General features: G+C 39.9%; 1 protein-coding gene across 2 annotated transcripts in view; it reads right to left on the minus strand.

Annotated features, from left to right (window-relative positions):
* Positions 1-22,376, minus strand: part of phc2b (polyhomeotic homolog 2b (Drosophila)) — a 42,450-nt gene that overhangs the window by 14,748 nt on the left and 5,326 nt on the right. Inside the window, exons 1-7 of one of the 2 annotated variants that reach the window (XM_026167041.2) lie at positions 17,195-17,399; positions 12,518-12,878; positions 10,293-10,436; positions 10,073-10,150; positions 9,580-9,741; positions 8,041-8,163; positions 7,481-7,775 (exon numbers count right to left, since the gene is read on the minus strand). In XM_026167041.2, the coding sequence (XP_026022826.2) occupies positions 7,481-7,775; positions 8,041-8,163; positions 9,580-9,741; positions 10,073-10,150; positions 10,293-10,436; positions 12,518-12,878; positions 17,195-17,238 (1,207 nt within the window). In that variant the 5' untranslated portion in view covers positions 17,239-17,399. Of the gene's footprint in view, positions 1-7,480; positions 7,776-8,040; positions 8,164-9,579; positions 9,742-10,072; positions 10,151-10,292; positions 10,437-12,517; positions 12,879-17,194; positions 17,400-22,376 lie in introns of those variants that run through there. The other variant, XM_026167042.2, reaches the window with a different exon arrangement.

Consider the following 22,376-nt stretch of genomic DNA (forward strand, 5'->3'; position numbering starts at 1 on the left):
TGCCTCAGGAAGAAACATGCAGAGCCAACTATCTATGACACCCTGTATAGAGTTAAGGATGAGTCAGTGGGTACCAGTATCTCACACACCTCCTTGATTTCTAAGAATTTTATCAACAAAGAAAAAAAAATCTGATTACTAAAAATCCCCCCCCAAAATGAAGAGTTATCCCTGAAAACTACTAAACAGCAGGTCCTGCTATATAAGCCATGTGAACCTAGAGGTGCATCTGGTTGTGTTAATAAACATCACAGTAAATCCCAGAGTGGAAAACTGCCAAGTGCATCAGTGTTTGTCTTAGATCCCCCTCGGCCCCTCCCTCCGCCCCCCTGTTCTTTTCGCATTGTTTCGTGTGGGACAGGCTCCATCTGGTTTCCAAGTTTCCCTGTGAGGCAGTAACCACACTCTGTACCCTGCCGTGGAAAATATAGACATTTCTATCCAGCAGAGTTTGCATGTCATTAGTCCCTTTAATGGTATGAGGACCGCTGAGAAGAGTTTTCATTTTCACATGGTGAGACACAGTGGAACCCACTGACAGAAAATTTGGTTAGCTGTGGCGTCGGTGAAAACCTTCAGTTAATATTTATTATGTTAAGAGAAGGATAAATATAAGATGTGGATGGGTGGATAAAGCCAGCTAGATGCTAACCATTAAAGGGAATTAAAAAAAACAAACTTTAAAAAACAGACCGTGGAAAATTATATCCATCAACTCAACAACTATGCCCATGGGTGGGAAAAAGAAATGAGTGGAGACATGCTTTTTTTGTCAACTCAAGCATCACAGCCCCAAAGCCTTTCATTTAAAGCATATTTTTAATGTAAAGAGTCTGCGTGGTAGAAGAGAATAAAAACGTTTTGTGTTGGTCATGGACACGGCAAACAAAAGTCCACTCATTCCCATTTTAGCAATCTTAATTTACTAAATAAAGTTTACTCAACTGTCTTCTTGTCTGAGACAGCCAAAATAAATAAGTGTAGAAAAGCAAAGTTAACAGTCTACAACAACTCTACAACAAGTCTCCCAAAAATATCTGATCAGGCCTCCTTTAAGGGTTCATAAAGTGTGAAAACTACAGATAAGCGGAGCACAAGAATAGATCATGAGAGTGTCCTAATCATTAATTGCCATTCAAGCCAGAGCTCTGAATCATGTCCAGTTTTTACAGCCTTCCTGCTGACAAAGACATTACACACTGCCGGCCAAAACCACCCCAAAGATGGTTAAGCCAAGGAGCCATACTGACGCGTTTCTTTAAGTTAAAACAGTAGCTTTTTAAAAACACACACCAAATGTGAAACAATTGAGACAAAGCTGAATGGGAATGGTTTGAGAGTTTAGGTTTTTTTTTTGATGGGTTATTATGCTGTGGTTTTGCTGGTCAGGCCTGTGTGAGGTCAAATTGGGCTGTATTCAGCACATGAGCTAAAATGAGTCTGACACCCCTGCTCTACATGATGATTGCGAGCATCAAATTCCATAGAAATCCATTTTTTTAAAGACACAAACCCTGTTTTAGTGCAGCCTTATGGTTGCACTAAAATAAAAATAAACCTACTGACTGTGGTGATTCTTAATCTCCTGGATAACATGAACATTTGTTCTGAACTCAAATATTTCTTCAAACTGGATTTTCTACAAAGTGGTAGAATGACGATGATGATAGACATGCTACATAAAATCATACTATGTGTAAATACCAAGTAAATGGACCAGAAAATGAGATTGTTTTGAATTGATTTTAACATCGGACATCTTCCCACAGCAGAAACATGAGTTTGTATGAGCACTGTGGTGTAACATCCACTGATGTTACAAAATAGTGTAATAATTTTAAGACAGCTCTGGCTGTGAAGTCAACTTACTACCTCCAAACACCACAAGTTGTCAAGAAAAGCAAGTTTGTTGCTGCATCTGCTATTTTACAATGTTCATCCAAAGTTATGAGGGAGCCACAGTCTGCTGTTCTTAGTCTTGAATGTAGCAAGAAGGCGGCTACTCAAAGTTAGTGCTTGTTGTTGTTGAGTTCAACTGATCGTTGGGTATTGGAGACTGAGTATAATTCTGTCATTACAAACTGACCATCTTAAGATATAAAACAGTCAGGAAAGGACCAATTACAGTAGCAGAGCCTGCTACATGTATGTCTGTCTTTAACTTGTTGGTTGCCATATTCAATAGTTAACAAATGGTGTGCACATTTACCTATTTTATTAATGATTATTCTATTGTAATGTAATCAAAGAACAAACGGCAGCAGAAAGCTCCCTTGCGGCAGTTAAACTGCGTCAAACTTGCAGTATCAAGAGACTCTCAGCCTTCTGTAAGGGAGGAGGAGGGGGATTTCTGAATCAGTACACACCAGATACAATCAGCCCCTTCGCATGAATCCTGACAGCTTTCTCAAGCCTCTAATGAGTAACAGAAAGAGGTCTTGAAAGAAGAGGAAGATTTGGAAATTCGTTTAAATGTTATTCCCCCTCAAGGTCTTAAGATTAAGGACTGGAATTACTCAGGCACCCCACACCAATATATACATACAAATCATATAGTCTACAGTATGCGGAAACCCACTCCCTCCGCCCCCAACGTTGTGAATGTTTGTAGAGTTCTTACTCTGTGTATTGCCGTGCAATGTCCTGAAATTGAGGACAGTATGCATTCCTTCCAGCTTTTGCAGCACCAGGCCCTGGAAAACCCCAGAGTTTCCACATTTTCACTGACTCCTGCTTTAGCTTACCATCTTGAAAAATATTGACCAACAACACCACAGCAACAGTAGACCTTGAGTCACCTTTCCTAATTTTAATACAATTCCAAATAAGGATTGAAGATTGTTTATCAAGGAAAATTAGCTCCATGAATCCGGTTCTCAAATGGCTTCAAAACTTACAGTACAGTAAAGGTTTTATACATAAGTACACCTTAAAAAAAGAAAAAGAAAAAAGTTTTCATCTTTCCAGTTTTTTAGTGCTGATGGGGTTTCCCTGCTGTGGTTTTATAGTGTGGTGCCGGCTCTTTGTTGCTGAGAGAAGGTGATGACAGACATACACTTGCTGCATCAAGCCAGACGGCCTAACATTTGCTTCCTCCTCAATTCCCATGAATGTGAATCTGACAAACTCTCAGCGTAACCACAATTAATCAATTTGTTCTGTGCTGAGTTCGATTTAACACAGATTTGGTAGAAATGAGACACGTCAGGTGTTTGTTTTTTCTTAAGATTCTATTTGTGGCGATAACAAGGGCACACGAATAGGAGTCTTTTGATTGGAGGTGCACGTCCGTTTTGTTAAATGAATTATAGAGTAATACAATATATACTTTGTGACTATAATTGGCACAAATGAGCTGACACTTTTGTGAGTGGATCTATTCCAACTGCATCTTTTAGTCTTTGTCACACATGAAACTCTTTTCTGGCCTGCTGCAGGTTCTGGTTGGAGTGGCCCTCCAGAGCAGGAAGAGGACTCAAAACCTGGAGTTTGTCTGACTGTGAGATACAGCTGACAGGTGGACTACCTCCACAAGAGCAAAATGGGTGAAAGGCCGGAATGAAGACCATAGAGGACCAGAGCAAGCTGCTAAGCTTGTGTAACCTAAAGTTTATGTTTGGGTAATACATACTAACACATGCTGCGCACACCAACCATTTAACTGCATCTATTATCTCTTTCTTTTTCACTTTGGGAGGCTGTAAGGCATCCTTCACATGAATTATTAACCCTACTTATTAGGGCTGAGCCATATTATACCGTTCACGGTAATACCGGTATAATGTTGGGCAACGATAAGAAAATGAAATATCGCGATAGAATATGGGTCAAACGCGCATGTGCAGTGCCTTTGTTTTCATACGCATATGGCGGCGACGGCGAATGAGAAGGGCGAAAGCGGATCGTTGAATGAAACGGATGAACCAGAATTGGTTTGTAAAAAATGCTGCAACTTCAGTGGTGTGGAACTGGGTTAGCTTTCGTCTGTCAGATACACAACAAAGCACTATTTTTGGTAGTGGGCCGTCGTTTTTTGGAAAATACGGCACACTTAAAATCAATCCTTTGATTTTTCTGGAAATCGACAGTGCCCCTTATAATCCTGTGAGCCTTATGTATGAATTCTGGTTGTGTTTACTGACTTCGAAACGACTTTATGTGGTACACGGCGCTCGAAAATCTGTCAAATGTTTTAGTACGACTTTGCTAAGCTACGAACCCGCACCGCTTGATGGATTGTCGGAGCATTACGGCAATCGTAGTCAGGAGCCTCGCGGAGTGATACGTACTGCGCTTCAACATAACATTACCGTATTGTGTGTGTATAACCTCTTTTTAAGTTTTGTGTATATTATACATGGTTATGCTGAGGATATGTCGGCCAGTTTCCACTGGAAATGCCTTTTGGTTAAACTGTCAGCAAGGAATTTGCATTTGCACTGTTACATTTTTATATAACTTTAACGCACATAAAAAAACAAAAAAAAAAAAAAACAAAAAAAAAACAGCTGCTTGTTTAAGTGAAAATACATTGATTTTTTTTTGCACTAATAAAGTTGTGGAGTTGTAAAGTATTTTGTCTAGTGTCAAGTATATCGTTATCACAAATTTTCAAATGTATATCGTGATAAATATTTTTGGTCATATTACCCTGCTCTACTACTTATGAATCCATTTATCAATCTGAAATTATGATGGATATTTTTCACCACTTGTTTGGCCGGGAGTGTCCTGTTTAAAACAAAAATCACTGCAAATTTGTAATATTGTATGTACTGTATTCTTTTTTGAAATATAAAAAAATAATTAAAGCAAGGTTATTGATGTAATTATTCCTTTTACTTGTGCAAAAACCATAATTACCATATTACACTTCTAAACACTTCTAAAGTCTGCAAGCCTCCTGCATAAATTCACCACCCATTTTGTTAGGTGAATTTAGGCTAAATGTCTAATATCAGTCAATGTCTGTGTAGTAACTAGCAACAAAGTTAGTAACATTGCAACATTATAGGTGGTTCATTTGCCAAGTGAAACTATTAATAATTGATATCATGAATGTGGACTGTGCAAAACCACTAGCTGAGTTCATATCTAAATTTTCCTGGTGCGTAATAGCAATGAGCTACTTTTGAAATGCAACAGTTAAGTGTCATAATTTTATTAAGACTAAAATCACTAAAATTGCTGATCAATTACATAAAATGCTAAGTAGCAATTACCTCTACAATCTTTCATGAACCAAAACCATCCTCAGGGGGTGAAATTACCCACCAACAACATGGAGCAAAATCTCTGGTTTCCTGCAGCTAAAAATAATGGCTGCTCCCTTCTATTACCAATTTTACCCTCTAAAGCAAAGTGCATCTTGACCCAGCCACAGTCAAGTTGAATCCAAGCTTTTATCCTAATCCGAATCCCATCAGCCAGCCACGCTGCCTCTTCTCTTCCTGATCCACAGAGTAATAACTCCCCAGCATCTCATGTGCACACCTGTCCCTCGTGGGCTGCTGCTATGGCAACCCATGGTAATTTTTTCCCCCCAGACAGCATGCTGCCAGATTTTCAGCTTCCATCCTCGCTTTCATTTTATGCGAATCTATTACTGAAACAAAGCAAGACACAGTTGTGCACCGACGTGCACAGATAATCCCCACCTCCCCCTCTCTTCACAAACACACAAGCCCAAGTGCGCACACACACACAGACACACACACACACACACACAACACCAACCATAAATGTAAAGAGTGTTACAGCCATGCAGTCATACAGACATAAATATGGCACATGCACAGACAGACAAATTATTTCGCAAGATGTGATTTCCTATGAGGACCCTCTTTAAAATGCATCTAAAGGTTACTTATCATGCAAACAAATGGGACTTAATTTGACGTAATCAGCTTGTGCTGCTAGAACATTCACAACCATTCACACTAAAAAGGGGAGAAAAAAACATTAAAAAAAAACAGCTGCTGACTTTCAATTACACAATAAGTGGTTTAAAAACACTCTTGCATGGCAGTGTGCCTTTCACAGCTTCTAATTCACAAAGCAGCTAGACTGTTCCAGACACAAAACCAACACGCTGTCTCTAATAGAGCTGGTTTCACCCATTTAGTGAGTGAATGGATTTGTGAAGCAGGCCCCGACAAGTCATGGCAACAGCCAAGAAAAAGCTTTCAAACGTCCATGTGTGAAATGTCTTTTCATCTAATCTCACTATAAACACTAGAGCACAGCTCTGTATATGTATATAAGACAGCTGTCACAAAGCCAAAATCTTTCTTGAGGTTTGAAATGTACATCTGATACATAACAGAAGCATGCAGCCGCCGGCAAACAGTTTGTCAGTTTCCTTTTTCTGTCCACAAAAATGAAACTATAACTTCGCTGCAGTTTTAGAGCTTACATGCTCTGTGGACCACATGTTTTCAGAGGAAAACATTGGTGCATTCAGAACACATAGCATGAGTAGCACAAGAAGTTTTATCTAAGATGTGCTCAGAAACAGCATTTAAAATACACTAAGATTAAAGATTTTACTGGCTATAAGACAATTTGATTGAAGAAACACAGAAGAGGAAACTCAGTGGAGACACTAGGATTCATGCTCTTGTGACCACCAATTTCTGCTCTGCATAATTTCATGGCAATCCAGTCGAGCTGCTGATATAATTTAGTCAGAATCAAAGCAGTGACCTGACAAACATTGGTTTATAAGACTGCTTTTAAGTTGCTACAATACATGATTAGGGACATTAAAATGTAATCTGTTATGCTACAGTGTTGCTTGCACATGTTGGTTAGATTGTCTAGAGTGTATGGCAGTGTCACCACTGCCTTTAGAAGAGAGTTTAATGCCAGATGCCCTCCCTGACATAGCCCTCCTTCTCCTGGCCTTGAACTTCCACATGTTAAATGTGTTTTAACAACTACACTGTGGAGCCACAAGTTTTAACTTGTATTAAGTGGACCCAGACAAAACTCCACACAGTAGGGCCCTGTCAAGGTTTCAACCCAGGACACTCTTGCTGTGAGGAAATGGTGCCATCAATTGAACCACAATGCTGCCATTTAATACCAACACTCATATTCAACAAGACCTAGTAAGCACATCTTGATATCTTACACAGAGTTTATTGCTGTTTTTTAAGACTTTGTGTTGCAAACAATTTGGCAAGCGCACAAAGCATTAGGTTTTAAACACATTAAGGCTGCATGTATCAATAAATATTGGTTGAGCTGCAGACAATTTTCTTGATTAAAAAGAGTGACAGCAGTAAGTAAAACAAGAAAAGTATTACTTCCTGTACTTTTAAAGATCAAACAAAACAACCTGTTAACCAACCATTTGTTTTGGGTTTGTTATTTGCATCACTAATATCCATCATTATTATTTTTTTCTCTCACTTGTGTGAGAGACATTTCTTTAATGGATGGGATTTAATGTTGTGGATATGCAAACTTCTCTTACCTGGAGCAAGCAGAGGCTGAGCATTCACAGCGGTGACACTGCGGCTCATGTTTATAGCTCGGACTTCTGTGACTGCTGCACTGTCCCCCTTTTTCCCTCCTTCAGAGGGACTGTCTAAGGAGCTGGTCTTCCCCCCTGCTGAGGCCTGGGTACCTTGACTTGGGTTTTTGATCAGTGACGCAGGCTGGATAGGCACAGGGGCCTGCTTCAGACTGAGAGCCTGTGGCATCTGAGTCTGAGAGGAGGATGTTGTCGCCCCCTGCTGGCCACGGATGGCCAGATTCTGTACCTGATTCTTAAATACAAAAAGAGAGACAAGATTCACAAATGGCTCAAGCTGTGGATTTTTTGACTATGTTCATAAGAATTTTATTTGTAAAATGCTGGAAATTCATTTAAAGCTTGTAAGTTTAATATTTATTTTTATGGATTACTGCTTTGCTACATATGTGTAAAATGTATAAAGTTATATTTACGAGAGGGAGCTGGAAAAGATGTTAAGACGAGATAAAAGACTGCTCTTGTATTATTAGTGATAATATAGGTTCCAGCAATATTACCTGTGAGGAGGCCTGCGTAGAGCTGTCTGACTGCACAGCCGTCACAGTGGCAGCTGGGGTAAAGATGAGCTGTGGGGACAGAGGAACAGCACGACCCAGGCTCCTCGCCACCTGTACCTGGGCCTGGAAAGTATGGCACACATTAAAAAAAGGGGGAACTAACATAGGAGAAGCAAACTGTAAACTAAAATTACTCTCCTGTGTCATTACTGATCATATTCCCCCACCAACTAGTGAAACTGCAATTTTAATGATGACAAAGACTTATATCACCAAATCAGTATCTAACTACCTGTGAAAACTGGCTCAGTACCCAGGGCATGGTGTTGAATAATGGCCATAACCATTTTGACCTGATGAAAGCCAGAGGCCAAACATGCACCTATGAAATAGGTGTAGGTAAAGCTGTGCCAGAAGCATCCATTCTGCTTTAGAAAATATGACTCAGTACCTTGGACATGACACTGAATAAGGGCCACAGGCTCCCAATAAATGTTAAAACACACTATTTACAAAAGTATTTACAAAAACTTAACAAGACAGAAGATTATTTAATCATGGGGTGCTGCATGTGTATATTCAGTTAGTTTTTAACCTCGGGTGTATGATAAGACAAAACAGGAAACTAAAGAAAATATTTTGGGACACTGATACGAGTAAATGTAGCACCAGGAAACTGTACTCGAAATAAAGTCCATGACTAAACTGACATGCAGTTTGCTTCCTGCCGCAATCATCACAGACATCTGATAACGTTGTGTTTTTGCTCGTAATAAGCAGGTTGTTCTACCACCTCATTGCCAGTTTCAGTTTGCCATCAGTTGTACAATCTGGAAACTCCAACTGACAAGCACTCAAAACCAGCTATACCCAAAATAACCAATTTCTATTCCTTCAACAAGAGAAAGAGAGAACACACACACACACACACACACACACACACACACACACACACACACACACACACACACACACACACACACACACACACACACACACACACACACACACACACACACACACACACACACACACACACACACACACACACACACACACACACACCAAAAAATGTTTTCTGAGCATTCACGTTAAAGACATCGACTTCCATGTTTGCAAAGAGCTCTCTGTAGGCAAACGCATTATCCTGACCACCTACTCTACTGCAAGATGACAACAAAACACGTCATTTACAGTGGAATTGCTTACAAACACAATATGTATTTTGTATATTTTATTTATTTATGTATGTAATGTTCTATACATGTGCAATAACGCCTTCATTTATTCTTTTTTAACTCAGCCCTGTTTTTATTGCGAGTTTCTCTCTGTGCATGCAAATTTGTTCAGTAATGCATCTGTGATGTATTGACTGCATGACAATAAAGAAATCTGAATGGCATAAACACATACACAGGGCCTCCAAAGAACAGAGTTGTGCCTATTTAAATCAAGCAATACGAGTGTGCTAGTGTTTATGCATAAAGTGGAGGATCATGTAAATGTGCCTGTGGCCATTTCTTTTCTTTGTAGTCTTACCATCTGTGCACGCAGGTACATCTGTGCTTGGGTGGGTGTAAGAGTGGGGCTCGATGGGCTGCCCAGCAGAACAGCCTGCTGGGAAATAGTGGTGGGGGTTGAGCTAATATTCTGAGCTCGGCTGATCAGCTGAGCTGCCGCTGGAGACGTGGTCAGGTTGATCTATGGGGAGAGATAATCAGGATTATTAGGTTATACGTACAAATCCTGAATAGATGTGGGGAGTTCTGAGACAAAAGCATCATATCCCCAACTATTAAATTCGACAGCATCAAATTCAATAGTTAAAATGTGTTCATTCTGCTAATATTTCTTACAGCTAAATACGTACAAAATCAAAAAGAAACTTGAATCTTTTTAAAGGTAAAACAGAAGGAGCAACCAAGCTGCTAGCATCCTGCTGCTAAAAATCAACTTGGCTCGATGATAATCCAACTGGACAAAGATAACTTAAAGAGGCTTTTAGGAAGGCAGCACTCCAAACTGCACTTACCGTAGCCTGAGTAGATCCTGTTTGCTGAGATGAAGTGCCATTTTGTGAAGAGCTTTGCCGGCCAGCCGCGATACTGGCCTATCACAAAGGTAGAGAGAGGAAGAAGGACAGGGTGAGTGATGCACAATTTCTGAAACATGTCTTGCAGCAGGTCAACAATAACTGCAATCATCATCTCTAAACTGAGAGAATGAATTATTTGTGATGCCTGCTTGCTGACCTGCTGTACAGCAGCCAGGCTGAGGCTGTGCTGCTGCTGGAGGGCTGCAGTTTGCAGCATCAGATGCTGCTGCTGAGCTGCATACATCTGCTGCAAGTACTGTGCTGCTGTGTTGGGCTGTCTATGCAATGCCTGCTGGAATACCTGCAAATAAAAACAGGTGCAAAAAAAATGGCCAGTTTAAAAAAGACATTTGATTTTTACATCTGAACTAAACTTTCATAAAATCCAAAGAATCACAAATTCAGTCACCTCGAAACAACATCAATTCTTCATGATATGTCAACAAAGCAAACCAAAGCCTCTGTGCCTCTACCATGTGGGTAATCTCAGTACAAATTTTTACATGATAAATAAAAAGAAAAGAAAATGGGTTTTATAATTGTATTTCTATAGCAATGCCATGTGTTTACATTATCTAATGGCACAGCAAGTAGACAAGCCCAGATATATCTGACAGCCACAGCCATGTGTCCGCCTACAGTGATGATTTGTTAAAAGGGAGCTACTTCATCATCCTCCAACATAACAATGCTTTCCAAAATATGCAAGAAAACCGCCCCTGCTGAACATGGAAAAGGCAAACCTGTTTCACCAAAAACACACCCTAAGTATAACCATGCAGCTTCAGTTCTATTGTGTGACAATGTTGTGCAGGTTTCTGAAGAGTTACAAGGTTACTTTAGTTATTGCGCAAGTATTAAACACTTATTTTAGACTTACTTAAAATTTCCTTGGAAAACAATACCTGTGTGACTTGTTGCACCATAATGCTGCTATTGCTGGCACCACTTCATTCACAAATAAAACGCTTTCTGTATTTCCAGAAATATTGTTGCAAATTTCATTGAAATATTGTGATATAATCTGAGGTTGTATCACCCACCTCCACACTCTCCACATTCTTCTATTATACAACCGCTTAAAGCCACCAACATCACACCTATACTAAAAACAGTTCTGTTCTTTGTACAGCCTTACCTGTGGTTTTTTGAAATGATTTGCTCTTTTACAAACATACAGCGGTGCTAGAACCATGCCAAAGGCATACAAAAAAAAAAGCAGGCAACCCAAAAACTCTGATACCAGTAACAGTTGCTAATACCTCCCCATATTTAATGCAGTTTTATTTACTAGGATCTTTGCTCATGCAGATTATCTGGTGGGAAAAATGAAAAGAAAATTGTGTGATAACAGTAAACAACATCAAGAAATGTCAGTTTGATTGCATGGTTATTATGAATTTAACATTTTACAAACTTTACAAAGTTTTAGATTTATAATTATTTTATCACTTGAGCTTATAAATCTTGTCCTGATTGTATTTCAAAATGCTTTACAGACCAAACTGCTGATTTTTCTTCATTAAGCAATAGTCATTAGTATGCAATATCTTTATCGAATCCTAAATGTGGTACAATCAAAATGTGTTGAATCTGAACTGATTGCATCACTGCCTATTTAACAGAATAATCGGGAGACAGAAGTCAGGGTTTCAAAACCTCCAATTACTGCAAACACACAAACAATTCTTTTTCCCTAAATGTGGGACAGAAAGGTTTCACACTGTGCCAGACACAACTCTAAGAAAGTTAAACCCCTACTACTGGGAAACCACCTCTCCAAGTGCCCTATGCCATGTTTCCAAGGATTTTGACCTGCAGTCAACAGTGTCACAGAAGCATCCGGACCCACAACGTGTCGCTGACGGGCACAAGTAGCAAAGATGAAATACATGCATGAACTGATTTCCAGCAGTCCTTTATGCTCACAGTGCTGCTCAGTGACAATAGTGATTGCCTTGTGATTGTCAGCATGCTGAGGGGGTGAAAAGAAGGACTCAATCTAACAAAAACCCTGCTGTCAAACCATCAGCACTCAAAGTTGAGTGGACCTAATTCTGAGGGAGGCTAAGCCTGTGTAGAGGCTTACCCCGAGGGCAAGGGGTCAAAAGCACTAAAGCACAGAAAACATTCTTTCCTGTCTCCAAATTGGAGACATGCTCCAACATTACCACATATTTGAGATCCTTTACTGGGAAGACAAATTCCCTTTTTCATCAATTCCCTTTGTAAAAAACGATGCTACATCAAAAACAATTTTAGAAGCTTGTATGTCACTTTTAAACACCAACAGAGGGCAGTAGAGCAAAGAGTGTCAGGATGTTACACAGAATACCTCAACTTAAGCTCTCAGCAGATTTATTACAGAACCAAAACACTCACCTGTACTGTACGGTCAGGTATTCCACTGTAAACCGATATCTGAGGCACTGCCGGTCTTCCAGCTGTAGTACTACTGCTGGAAGTACTGCTAGTGTTAGTACTACTACTACTACTACTGCTGCTGCTACTACTATTACTAATGCTAGTGGAAGTAGTAGAACTAGTAGTAGTTGTAGTAGTATTAGAGGTACTATTACTGCTGACAGCAGTGGTGCTGGAGGAAATGGTGGTGGACGTGGTGGTGGCTGCGGTGGTCCCGGTACTGCTGGCAGTGGAAGCAGGGGCCCCTGGCTCACTCTCCATGGTGCCCTCTGCTCTTTTCACCTTTGACCCCCGGCTCTTCTGAATGGCTCTCCTGTGCCTTCAAGAAAGAAGCAAAAAACCTGATGAATGTATGGAAGCTTGTTTCTGCCACTGATACAGAAGTTGGAATTAGTAATTTTTTTAGACAACCAACTCAATAATTATTAACCCAGAGTTTTGGCTCATGGATTGCAAAAATGCTTTAGGCTTCTATGTTTACATACAACTGAATCGAGACAAAGTAGTCGAAACAAGATGCACCTGAACATGGTTGTCAATAAACCATTCAACACCAGGTAAATGTAAGACCAGTGACACATCTACCGCATCAAAGTTATACCCAAACTGTTTTAGTCTTATGTTGCACTATAAGTCAAGGGCAACAAAATTAATTTTACCACGGTTGGTCACATCCAAGGCCATATACAGTTTACGGCTTATTATGGTTACATATACCAGATATTCTTAACAACAACTTGTCCAAAGATCCCTAACTATGTCACATCATTTAGTCAAGCACAAATATCTCAAGGTAAAATAATCAATCTAAAAATTCTTAAAAGCATGAACCTGAAAACTCAGTACATGTGGGGAATTTCAAAGAAAAAAAGTCAAACTTAAAGATATTTGAAAATTTTAAACTAAATGAACTCCACAGGGTTCTAGGATGAAAAAGGAGATTCACATGAAAACTTACAAATGACTAAGAAGTTTTTCAAAGACTAAACTGATTGGCAGGCTGGATTAAAACTTGCAAAGGACTGGATTGAACCCCTACGTCTTCAGTATGACACATGTGCCACAATCCCTTTAAAGTATGAAAAATAAGTAAGTACTAATTAGTGCATCACCCTGCCACCAAAACAAAAGGCAAATTAGACTCATAAATGATCAAAGGGCCCAAAAAAGGAACTCAAATTAAGTAAAATCTCTTCTGAATAAAAACTCTGAACTCTGGTTATGAAGATTTCACCAGGTCCAGGTTTTGTGGATTTTATATTAATGTAAAGAAAAATTATCTCAAAGTCTCAGCTTGCTCAAATTAGTACTTGACTTCAAAAAACATTTACTACATAACTATAAAATCACTGTTTTACTTATAACTTTTACAGTTGAAACTAATCTTTATCACACCTATCCATCTTCTGCTCCTGATCAGGGTCTAAACCAATACCTTTAGACCTCCCTCTCCCCTGCTACCTCCAGCTCTTGTGATACACTGAGCCATTCCCATGGCTCAAAACACCTCACCCAGGAGGAGTCCAGAAAACACACCAGTCAGATGCCTGAATCACCTTGCATGAAAGCGTAGTCGTTTTACTTCGAGCCCCTACCAAATTATTATGCTTTGAAAGAAACTCTTCTGCCATTTTGGTATCTGTGATTTTATTTTTTCAGACAAGACTCAGAGCTCATGTCCATAGGTGAGGTTAGGAATGCAGATCGACCAGTGAATTACCAGTTTCACTTTTTCCCCCCCAGCTCAGTGAGCATTTCAGTGCTCAGTTTATCCTTCGCACCCAGCTGCAAACCAGCCCAGTGTAAACTGTAGGTCACTGCAATCTTTTACTACAGCAACTACCTGAATAATCTCTCACTGCAGAAACCATGAAAGAGATCACGTCGAACTCTGCAGCCAATCATTAACTTTTTTTTTACCCCGACTTAATTTGACACCCACATCCCTGTTGCCATGACTGTCCAGCCCCCACTTTGACAAACTACACAAAATATACATATATGTTCTGATACTAAGCATTCTCTCTCATACAAAACAAGACATACCATCTTTTTGGGGAGCCGCTTTCATTTTGTTGCTGCTGGGTTATGTAAGAGCCCCTATGCAATTCTCTTTATTAAGTTTCAAACAGTTTATACTCCCTTTGCTTTTACTGTTCAAAGAAGGGAGTTTTCATCTCATTGTTTACTTTGTATTTATGTATTCAATAAACTGAGCCAAGCTAAAGTTATATAAAGTCAGTACAAGTTACAAAACAAACATAAGGATATCTCTTGTCATTTTGCTTAAGTCACACCTCTGCTGTCTGTTCTCAAAGACGGATATGCTGTCCGACTGCACGAAATGAATATGCAGGATACAAACACGAGCTGGAAAATAAATGATACCTCTGTTTTCATGTAAAAATACACATAAAAATTGTATTTCAGGAATCCAGTGAACTCCACTGAATTTAGCATAAATATAAGGGGTAAGCAGACACTACAAGCCTAAATTAAGTCAACACTCAGTCCAAGAGTGTTGAGTGAATAAGATTTTAAAAAATAAAATAAAAAAATGAATCCATTCCATTCAGTCAGTCACAAGAATAAGGAGGAATGATTTAGGGTCCTTCCATAAAAGCCTTTTTAGGTTTGGTCCCTTGGTGCTTTGCTATCCATTAGCGCAGAACGAAAAAGGTTCAGAGCTCTCCGGGTAGACAAGGTGGAGAAGATTTCAGCATGGCAGCTGATAAAAAGTGAAGATGATGGAAGGAGATCAAGCATCCTTCCTTGGTGGAAAATAAGCAATCTTTGGAAAAAGTCAAAGATTCTTTTGTTTAAACAAAGTCCAGCAGTTAATTTAAAAAAAGAAAAGAAAAGAAAAAGAAGTTAAAAAAAAAAGAAAAAAAAAAAAAAGCTCTCAGAATCTTAATGAGTTCAGATTCTTTTCTTGCTCTGACTAGTGTCAAGAATGGGATTAATGAGCATGTTTGATGGGGGGATCAGAAAGAATAACAATCACTGTATGAGTTAGAAAAGGGGGGAAAAGGGAGGAATTTATAGCCTTCAGGTTATACAGGTTCACATTAAGTCACCGCAGCTACAAGGAAAAAGGAGCAAGTGAGAGGTGAAGGTTGAGTGAACAGGTTCAGGATTTTAAATGGGCAGGAGTGGGACGAGTGTGTAATGGAAGTAATTAAATAAGGAGCAATGCTGCCGCCATGCTGCAATTCTTAAGCCATTTCCTCCACATACTCATTCTTTTGAGCAGATTAGGAGCCAAAGCAAAGCTCTACAGCCCATTTAGGCTACAAAGGAGACTTGGAAACAATCTGCCATCTCACTAAACCACATGCTATTCCTTAAAATGGCAAACGCAGAACAGCTCACAAAAGGTTACAAAATATTTGAGCAAACCAGTGAGTGAGTTAAAAGACATTTTTTTAACATCTGTTTAAACAGCTTAAATGCTTTAATTGAAACCTTAGGTTGCATAACAAGAAAGGCAGCAACCAGTCAAATTAGGGCAGTACAAGCATCAATTAAAAATGCTTTTACATATTAACCTGATATATCTAACACCATTAAAGCAAAGAACTAGATCCTAATTTAAACTGGATGAAAAATGGAAAGATGTAAAAAACATATTCCAAGACCTTCTAAATTAAAAAGACCCTTATTTTCCATTCAGCGGTGCCAGTCACTGATTGAAAACTTGATGTTTTCATATTTGTGGCTGAAAAACTGAAATGCAGTCAGGCAGTGCTGGGTCCAGGTTGTAAACAAAGCACCACTGCTGCCAAAGCCTGCTTGTCTGTATGCCATCATTAGCCTACATCCCACAGTGTGCTTCATATTGCCTCCCCATGTGGGGAGAGGGGAGGGAATCCCCTCTGGTAATGATCCCTGCAACCCATGTCCCTCTGAGAGGAGTCACCCATCAATCAGTAAACAGTGCCATGTAGATCACCCCTTGCTCAGCCCCATCCAAGTACCACTTTTACATTGTTACATCCACAAATCTGGCTTTGAATTGGGTTTCATGGAGGACGACCCCTTGCACCCATGAAAAGTGCTATTCAGCTTTTTTAAGACAACATCAAAGCAGCACCAGCAGCATGAAACACAGTGCAAAGAGCCAGTCAATGCCATAACAATGTAATTTAAGTGCTGTTGGAGCATATTGATCCCCTCATGCTAGCATTACAAGACCACAAGAACTGACAGTCAGCTTTGCGTGTGATCCATTTCGCATATCCAGCAGGACGATGAGAGCTGTTAAGAGACTGTCAGACAGACTGGCTGTCTCTACAGAGCTTACATCACAGTAAGGAAGTGCAGAAACCTCCATCAGTGCCCATACAACTCTGATGACCCACATTAAAAATACTATGAGAATGCATTTGTCAGCTCCACTAATCGATTGATGTGTGATAATAGCTTTAATAGCTAAAAGATCCACAGAGAAATGTGTGCCTGTGTGTATTTTTATATATAAATTTCTGTGTGTGTGTGTGTGTGTGTGTGTGTGTGTGTGTGTGTGTGTGTGTGTGTGTGTGTGTGTGCACGTGCGTGTGTGTGTGTGCGTGTATCTGTGTGTGAAGAGGGGTACTCTGCTTCTGAGACAAAGCCCCCTAACTCTGGTGTTCCTACCTCCTCCGACACCCCCAACGCGATGCAGGGGTATGATGCCCCATCCCCCGGGGAGTGTGCTGTCCTCCTGCAGGATGTTGCTCCTCTTTCCTCTTTGTCTGCCTAAGTGAGTGGCTGGCTGCCTGGCTGACTGAGTGAATAAATGAGCGCGTGCAAGGGTGTTTCTGTGCAGCCTCCAAACCCCCTGCCCCTCTTGTCTACCCCCAACACACAGCAAGCTCGTCGTCCCAGCATCAACACCCAAGTCCACCAACCAGGCCACAGCCTGCCTACTAATTATGTGGTATCCTAGCGACAGCCAACGGGCGCTTATGGAATCCCCATGCAGAGCCGCATCCTGATTGGACAACAGGATCCTCTTTAATGAAGATGATGGTAATGATTTTACTCTCCCCTCCCCCTCTGATGCTTCCTGAATACTGAATTTTTTTTTTTAGGATGCTTAGACCCTAACCCCCCCATATCACCCAAATTATTTCCAAATAGCTGAAAATCCAAGATAATGAGGCATTTCATAAAAATAACCCTGAAATGCTTTTTCTTCTCTTTTGCTTAGTCTAGACCCGAACAGTGGAAAACCGAAGGCTTCATTCCTTTTTCAGTATTTCAGTTTTCACTTCAAGTCTGCAGCACAATTTCCACAAATAACCTGCAGTTGTAATAGGCCCATTTTCCTTAGCATTCAGCTAAGGACAGGAACAGTGAGTCACAGGCTGAACAACGAAGGGGTTACATGAATAGGATGAGGGACCTATGGAATCTTCGATACCCAACATCCACACTGATGGCGAAACTAGCAGCTCAGTGTTCAAACATTGTGAATAAGGACTGCTCTCATGTCTAGAGATTGACGAGGAACAACACACATGCTACGAAGGGGGAACCAGGACGACAGTCGGGGGGAGATATCATCACCAACACTGGATATCATCACAGTCCAGGATGAGACAACAAACATCCGCGAATGAAGATGGCCCCAACCGACCACGTGCTCAGTGAATACCTCAGGCAGCAGAAACCTGAGAAAGAGGAGGAATAATCATGGAAGGATAGACCCCTGCACGGTATGTACCACCGGCAGATAGAGGAAGTGGCTGACATCCAGACGTCCTACCAGTGGCTGGACAAAGTTGTACTGAAAGACAACACAGAGGCACTAATCATGGCAGCACAGGAACAAGCAGGAACAAGGTTGGGAGACGCCACAAAGGGTGATGGAGAATGGCCGAGCTAAGATCCTGTGTGGCTTCCAAATACAGACGGACAAAATGGTGGTGGCTAACCAATCGTACATAGTGGTGGTAGAGAAGCAGAAGAAGACAGCCGTAGTGATATATGTAGCAATACTAAATGACAGCAACATCAGGAAGAAGAAACACAAGAAGCTAGAATTAGTACCAAGGGCTCAGAGAAGAACTTGAGAAGATGTGGAGGGTGAAGGAAACAGTGGTCCCAGTGGTAATTAGAGCACTAAGTGCAGTGACTCCCAAGCTAGGCGAGTGGCTCCAGCAGATCCCAGACACAACATCTGAGATCTCTGTCCAGGAGAGTGCAGTCCTAAGAGCAGCTAAGGCCATGTCCAGACTAACACGTTTTTGTTTGAAAACGCATCTTTTTCTCTCCGTTTTGGCCCTCCATCCACACTGAGACGGCATTTTCGATCAAGAACAACGCGTTTTGAATACGCTCTCCAAAGCGGATACATTTGAAAACACTGTTTTTGCGTTGCAGTGTGGACAGCAAACCTGGAGCCTTTTCGAAAACGTTGACACATTTTAGTCATGTGTTGCAGTCATGTGACCAATTAAACTAAGATAGCGGAGGGCATTATACAGCAGTTGTTTTGCTTGCGCTCAATTTTGACAACCCTATTAAAGATTAATATCAAATGTACATGCTCCAGATAGCTTTTCTTCAAATTCTTTAATTCTCACTTGCTTTTGCAACTTTGTAGTTTAATGTTACTTGCAGCAACAACTCCACCTCATTGTTAGTCCATTTAAAAAACTCGGTGCTTTTCCTCGACATTTTGCTGCAATGTTTGAAAGAGCCGGAAAGTAAATAAACAGCAGACAGAAATCAGGCAGGTCGAATCATCTTGCGTTTCACACATGCGCAGTACTGGAACATAAGCATTTTCGGCCGTTTCAATGTGGACGCACAACTCTGTGAAAATGACTGAAAACGATAGTGCGGACGAAAATGCAGTTTTCAAATTTATCTGGGCTAGTGTGGACGTAGCCTAAGACACTGCGCTCAAGCTCCCAGATCCCACAGGGACGAGAGGTTGTTTTTTTTTTAAGAAAACAAAACAGATTTTTGATCCACAAAATTGTTTCATTATTAGTTGTGAAACTGAGACTAGCATCATCTTAAGTCATGACATGGTATTGCTTTATCTCTGCTGACATGAGCTCTCAAACTATTCAACTGTTATTCTCAACCTTTGCAACTTTTTTGTGACACTATTCATCTGCAGCATGTCTTGACAGTTTTTTTAAAAAAAATAACAGTGTACACACTAGACTAGAGTGATTTATTACTGAAGGCTTTGAATAATTGGTGCCAAAGATTTCTGTATGGACATCAAGCTTAGAAACAAAATAACAAAAGAGGAAAACCAGCAAAACCCCTCATAAAAATGAAATGAGATAGCTTTAGAGTTGAATTTAAACTCCTCTTTAATGACAACAGAATTCATTTACATGGAATTGGGAAGATAAAAACCAAAGGATAATGGCATACTTATGCTCTACCCCACAACATTAACACGCCACCCAACTGTCTGGCGGTATGAAATGTGGCTATTTGAGTCGTTTGCTGGTGCAACATAGTATTGATTGGGGCCAACCATGCGTGAACCTCATTGATTATCATCTTCTCATTAGCATATAGATTAGCTGGCAGTGCATCCAGAAGTGCAAGCCTGAAATCTCACACTTGGCTAACAGAGCTGTGGCAGGGGGGTTGGGGGGTTAAAAACAGGAAGGAAAGACCAATAGTGTGGCTCAGTGAGATATCAGCTCTTTGATGATAAAACTCAACATCCTAAAGCTCAGTCTCCAAAACTGCTATCAAAAACAAAGTGATTACGATGCAAGGAGGTGTTCAGCCAGGGGCCTAATAGACCCTAACAAGAGCTATGATGGTAAAAGTCTAGGTTAAAGTTAAGTTGGCAAACTAAATTATTTGAGGATGAGGATAATGAAGATATTTAAAGATGCCAGATGGCAAAAAAGGCAAGATATTATTAAATTAAATTGGTATGAGTCAGACTGACAAAATGAACATGAGTTTGCCGGGGCTATTTTGTTGACATCTATCTCACAAACATTTAATGAACCATTTGAAGTAGGGCATTGCATTTTGTTCTAAGGAACTTTTATGCAAAATTTCAAATGTGGCAAAAAATTTAAGGCACTCAAAATTTATTATGGTAATGAAAAGAAATAAAGACAGACAAACCTAAAACATAGGAATAAATTCAATATAATGATAAACTGATAACTGGTGTTAGTTTAACTATTCAAAAGGTATTGATAGGATTTTACCAGTTCATTTTTATCAATGATAATTTTTGCTTGTAAAAAGATAAACAGAGCTACCTTTGACACACTGGTTAGGTCTCAAAAGCTTTTCTTTAGACTTCATAAATTGACAAAACTAATTCTCTCTAGTTAGCCGAATAGCTCTGACTAAAGTCAAAGTAACTAACGAAGTTCAAAAAGACAAACTTAGGATGGGGACCCACTGTCTTTATTACTCACACCTAATGGCTTCATTTGTTAAGTACAAGATTGCCTCTTACAATAGAACCTCTGCACAAAGACCTTACCTCTAAGTAGGGCTGGGCCATATCATACCTTTCATAGTAATACCGGTATAATGTTGGGCAACGATAAGAAAATGAAATATCGTGATAGAATATGTGTAAAACTCACATGCGCAGTGCCTTTGTTTACATCAGTGGTTCTTAACCTGGGTTCGATCGAACCCTAGGGGTTCAGTGACTCAGTCTCAGGGGTTCGGCAGAGCCTCCGCCATGACATGCATGGCTCATTTTGTGCACCAGTAAAAAAATCACATTTTATTTTTCACTAAAGAGGGGTTCAGTGAATGCGCATATGAAGCTGGTGGGGTTTGGTACCTCCAACAAGGTTAAGAACCACTGGTTTACATACACACATGGCGGCGACGCAGAATGAGAAGGGTGAAAGCGGATCGTTAAATGAAACAGATGAACCAGAATTGGTTTGTAAAAATGCTGCAACTTCAGTGGTGTGGAACTGGTTTAGCTTTCGTCCGTCAGATACACAACAAAGCACTATTTTTGGTAGAGCATGCTAGCGGGCCGTCGTTATTACAGTCTTTTTTGGAAAATACGGCACACTTAAAATCAATCCTTTGATTTTTCTGAAAATCGACAGTGCAGCTTATAATCCTGTGAGCCTTATGTATGAATTCTGGTTGTGTTTACTGACTTCGAAACGATTTTATGTGGTACACGGCGCTCGAAAACCAGTCGAATGATTTAGTACGACTTTGCTAAGCTACGAACCCGCACCGCTTGATGGATTGTCGGAGCAGGAAATGTCTTTTGGTTAAACTGTCAGCAAGGAATTTGCATTTGCACTGTTAAATTTTTATATCACTTTAATGCACATAAAAACAGCTGCTTGTTTGAGTGAAAATACATTGATGGGGTTTTCTTTGCACTAATAACGTTGTGGAGTTGTAAAGTATTTTGGCTAGTGTCAATTATATCGTTAGTTATATCGTTATCGCAAATTTTCAAATGTATATCGTGATAAATATTTTTGGTCATATCGCCCTGCTCTACCTCTAAGAAACTAAAATATCATTTTAGAGGGTTGGGCCTATTTATTTAAACTTTTAATGGGTCATTCCCTTCCAATCAGTACCTCCCACCCAATTTTAGTGTATTAATTAAGCAAAGCCAAACTTTGACAGTCAGTAATTGCAAAAAAAAAAAAAAAAAAAAGCTCAACATAAATGGAGTGAGTTGGTATTTCCCCAGTATTTAAGCAATCAGAATTACGGATTTAAAAAAAAAAAATAAAAATTACGTCACAGTCTAAAGCCCAAATCTAATTAAATTTTTGTTCAGAATTAGAGCTCTTTGTAGAAAAAATAAAGTTTAATATCATATGATATACCATAG

Source organism: Astatotilapia calliptera, chromosome 5, assembly GCF_964374335.1.
Source record: "Astatotilapia calliptera chromosome 5, fAstCal68.1, whole genome shotgun sequence".
Taxonomy (NCBI): domain Eukaryota; kingdom Metazoa; phylum Chordata; class Actinopteri; order Cichliformes; family Cichlidae; genus Astatotilapia; species Astatotilapia calliptera.